This window comes from Otolemur garnettii, unplaced genomic scaffold (assembly GCF_000181295.1).
Source record: "Otolemur garnettii isolate 467f Iridium unplaced genomic scaffold, OtoGar3 scaffold00044, whole genome shotgun sequence".
NCBI lineage: Eukaryota > Metazoa > Chordata > Mammalia > Primates > Galagidae > Otolemur > Otolemur garnettii.
The window spans coordinates 8688304-8692093 of NW_003852439.1; the positions used below are offsets into that span (position 1 = coordinate 8688304).

Here is a 3790-nt window from a genome sequence, read left to right on the forward strand (position 1 = left end):
CTAGCACTCTGGGAGGCTGAGTTGGGTGGATAGCTTGAGCTCACGAGTTCAAGACCAGTCTAAGCAAAAGCAAGATCCCATCTCTACTAAAAATAAAAGAAACAGAAGCAAGAGGATTGCTTGAGCCCAAGAGGTTGCTGTGAGCTATGATGCCACAGTGCTCTACCCAGGATGACAATTTGAGACTCTGTCTCAAAAGAAAAAAGAATTCTCAATGTAGGAGCCCTGGAGTTGGCTAATTGAGCATCCCAAAGCAGGGTACAAGCTCTTTTCCTGGAAGCCCACTGATGGAGCACTGAATGTCAGCTACTCTGAGGGCTGCACTAGGCCAGAGAGTGGCTGTGATAACAAGTATTATTTTATCCAGTCTGGCAGTATTTGTCTTTTAACTAAAACAAGTAGACTGTTTACAAGTACGTTTTTATGTCTATCATACTATCAGTCTTCTCTAGTCTATTTGGCTTGTAAATGTTTTTATTAATACATAATAATGGTACATATTTATGGGGTACATATAATATTTGGTACATGCACATGATGTATAATGTTCAAATCAGGGCATTTAGGATATCCATCACCCCAAACATTGATATTTTCTTTGTATTAGGAACTTTTCAACATGTCAAATCTTCTAGCTATTTTGAAATACTCGATAAATTACTGGGGGTGTTTTGTTTGTTTTTATAGAGACAAGATCTTGCTCTATTGCCCAGACTGGGGTGCAGTGGTGTAGTTATAGCTCAATGCAGCCTTGAACTCCTGGACTCAAGTGGTTCTCCCTTATCAGCCTCTGGAATATCTGAGATAACAGGCATGAGCCATCATTTCCAGCCAAAATTATTAATTATAGTCATCCTACTGTGCTATGGAACAATAGAACTTATTTCTTCTGTCTAATTTTATGTTCATACCCATTAACCCAGCAATCCCTAACCTTTTTGGCACTAGGGACTGGTTTTAGACAGGGCGGGAGGTCTGAGGGACATTAGATTCTCATAAGGAACATGCAACCTAGATCCCTTGTATGCACAGTTTACAGTAAAGTTTACACACCTATGAGAATCTAATGTTTCCTGAGATGAGAGGGAGAGCTCAGGTGGTGATGGAAGCAATAGGGACCGGGTGTAAATACAGATGAAGCTTTGCTCACTCACTTGCCCACCCCTCTGCTGTTCACCACCTGCTATTCACCTCCTGCTGTATGGCCTGGCTCCTAATAGGCCTCGGGCCTTACAGCATTAACCAATCTCTCTTCATCTTCACCCCCCACCAATCCCAGTCCTCTGGTAGCTATCATTCTACTTTCCACCTCCATGAGATCAACTTTTTTAGGTCCACTGTGAGTGTGGACACGTAATACTTGTCCTTTGCACTTGGCTTATTTCATGTAACCTAATGACCTTCAGTTCTAGCCATTTTGTGCAAATGACAGGATTTTATTTTTTATGGCTGAATAGTATTCCACTGTGTGTGTATGTATATGAGTGTGTTGGTGATAAAAATCTTTGCCTAAAGTCTAGGCTCCAGACCAATGTCCTGAAGGATTTCCTACTAGAGGAAAACATAGTTCCCTATAGTTAGAGGTCTTATGTTTAAGTTCTTAATCCATTTTTAGTTGCTTTTTGTATATGGTAAGAGATAGGGGTCTACTTTCATTCTTCTTCATGTGACTATCCCATTTTCCCAGCACTATTTATTGAACCTATTCCCTGCATTGCCAGTAAATTTTAATATATACTTGTCAATTTATATTTTTTTAAAAAGAACCTGCTGGAATACTAATTCATCAGTTATAACTACTGTGTCACACAAATGCAATATGTTAAAAATAGAGGAGATAGCTGCGGGGAGGGGATGGATATATGGGAAACTGTCTGACCTTCCTGTTCTTGGAACTGGTTGCTGCAGACCCAGTTGAGCCTTCAGGTGTCTGCAGCCCTGACCAATAGCTTGACTGCAACCTCCTGAGAAATCTGAAGACAGAGCCACCTAGCTAAGCCACTCCCAAATTCCTGACCTACAGAAACTATGTGAAACTTTGGGCATAATCTGTGTCACAGCAGTAGATGACAAATGTACCATCTTTTTTTTTTTTTTAAGAGATGGTCTTTGGTAGCAAAACAACACTATCTTTTATGAAATTGTACTGAAGGGAAAAGTGGATTATATTGCTATAAAATATTTCCAGGAATAAAACAATAAACCAAAGATTATGAATAGAAATCATTTCTTGGAACCATAACACTTTGCTGCAAACATGGGACATATCTTTTTGCCTAGAGCAGGGGTCAACAAACTTAATTTTAAAAGGCCAAATAGTATTGTACACTGCATAGGCTCAGTGGCACAATCAAGGATATCATTTATATAAGCATCTAACATGGAACCATTTAAGAACATAAAATTTCTTCTGACTTCAGGACCGTACAAAAATAGGCCTTGGGCTGAATATAGCCCATTGACCATAGTTTGCCAACCACTGGCCTAGCGTCTCCACATGCTATATTTTATAACTTTCAGTTTTTTTCATAAAATAGACATTAAATGATACATCATTTTTGTTTAATTTGCTTGCAGCATCTTTTAACAGCAGTAACAAAATCTCTTCATTCTGGTATTATATATAAAAGCATTGGTTAGTTAACAGTGTACTCAGTACTTAAGAACTTGTTAGCCAGTATATACTTGCTATCCAATATATAATCTAAATGTGGCTCCCTTTTCTGTCATTATTCTATCCTAATTTTGTATTATTCTCAAATATTATATTACTTTCACTCTTTAAACTAAATGAAATGTGTTGTGATTTTGAGAATTTGCATTTGTTTTTGGTTTCGGTTTGGTTTAGGGTTTGTATATTGGCAGATGCCAGCACAACTATCCCAAACATCAAGCGTCCCTCCCTCCATCCCAAGTCCCTGCTTACCAGAATTCCTGTTGACAGAATTAAATATCTTCATTCAAGGATATTCTCAGTACAGACTGGTATGCCAATCAAACCAAACACTGGGGTAAGTAGCGTATTCCAAATGCATGCAAGATAACAAATATATTAGTTTAATTCTTGGAATCATACTATGATTCTGTCAAGAAGTGTGCATCAGGCCTTGTGCAGTGGCTCATGCCTGTAGTGGCTCATGCCTGTAATCCTTGTGCAGTGGCTAATGGTCTGGAAAGCTGCAGTGGGAGAATCACTTGAGGTAAGGGGTTCAAGACCAGCTTGAGCAAGAGCAAAATCCCATCTCTACTAAAATCAGAAAAACTAGCCCAGCTTAGTGGTAGATGCCTGAAGTCCCAGCTAGTCGGGAGGCTAAAGCAGCAGTATCACTTGAGCCCAGGAGTCTGATGTTGCTATGAGCTATGGTGATGCCACTGCACTCTAGCTTGGGCAGCAGAGTGAGTGTCTATCTCAAAAAAAAAAAAATGCAGATTTTAGGAATAAAAAACTACCTTACCAGATTTTGGCATTATCAAACTCTCTGCTGTAGTTCAAAAACAAAAGCTGTAGCTTTGGACAGGTATTAACTCAGTGGAGATTATCAGAAAAGATCACAGTAAAGGTCCTGGTTATTCCTTTGATCAGGAAGAAGGCAATAAAAACACTAAATCCACTAGCCAAAAAGTATATTTAATCTTTGCCTGTGAAACAGATTATGTATTATTGCACCTGGAATTTCAAAATTTAAAAAATATATCCTCATGAAATATCTGGACAACCTGTGATGTTCTTTTAAAATTGAAAAAAGGAAATAGATTTACATTTTATAAAACGTTCTTCTTACTTTAGCTA

The 3790-nt window shown here is 38.5% G+C and overlaps 1 protein-coding gene across 1 annotated transcript in view; it reads left to right on the forward strand.

The window, feature by feature from the left end:
- Positions 1 to 3790, forward strand: part of LOC100948930 (ATP-binding cassette sub-family A member 17-like) — a 137500-nt gene that overhangs the window by 103001 nt on the left and 30709 nt on the right. The window contains exon 17 of the mRNA XM_023513859.1: positions 2849 to 3011. Within this exon, the coding sequence (XP_023369627.1) occupies positions 2849 to 3011 (163 nt within the window). The remainder of the gene's footprint in view (positions 1 to 2848; positions 3012 to 3790) is intronic.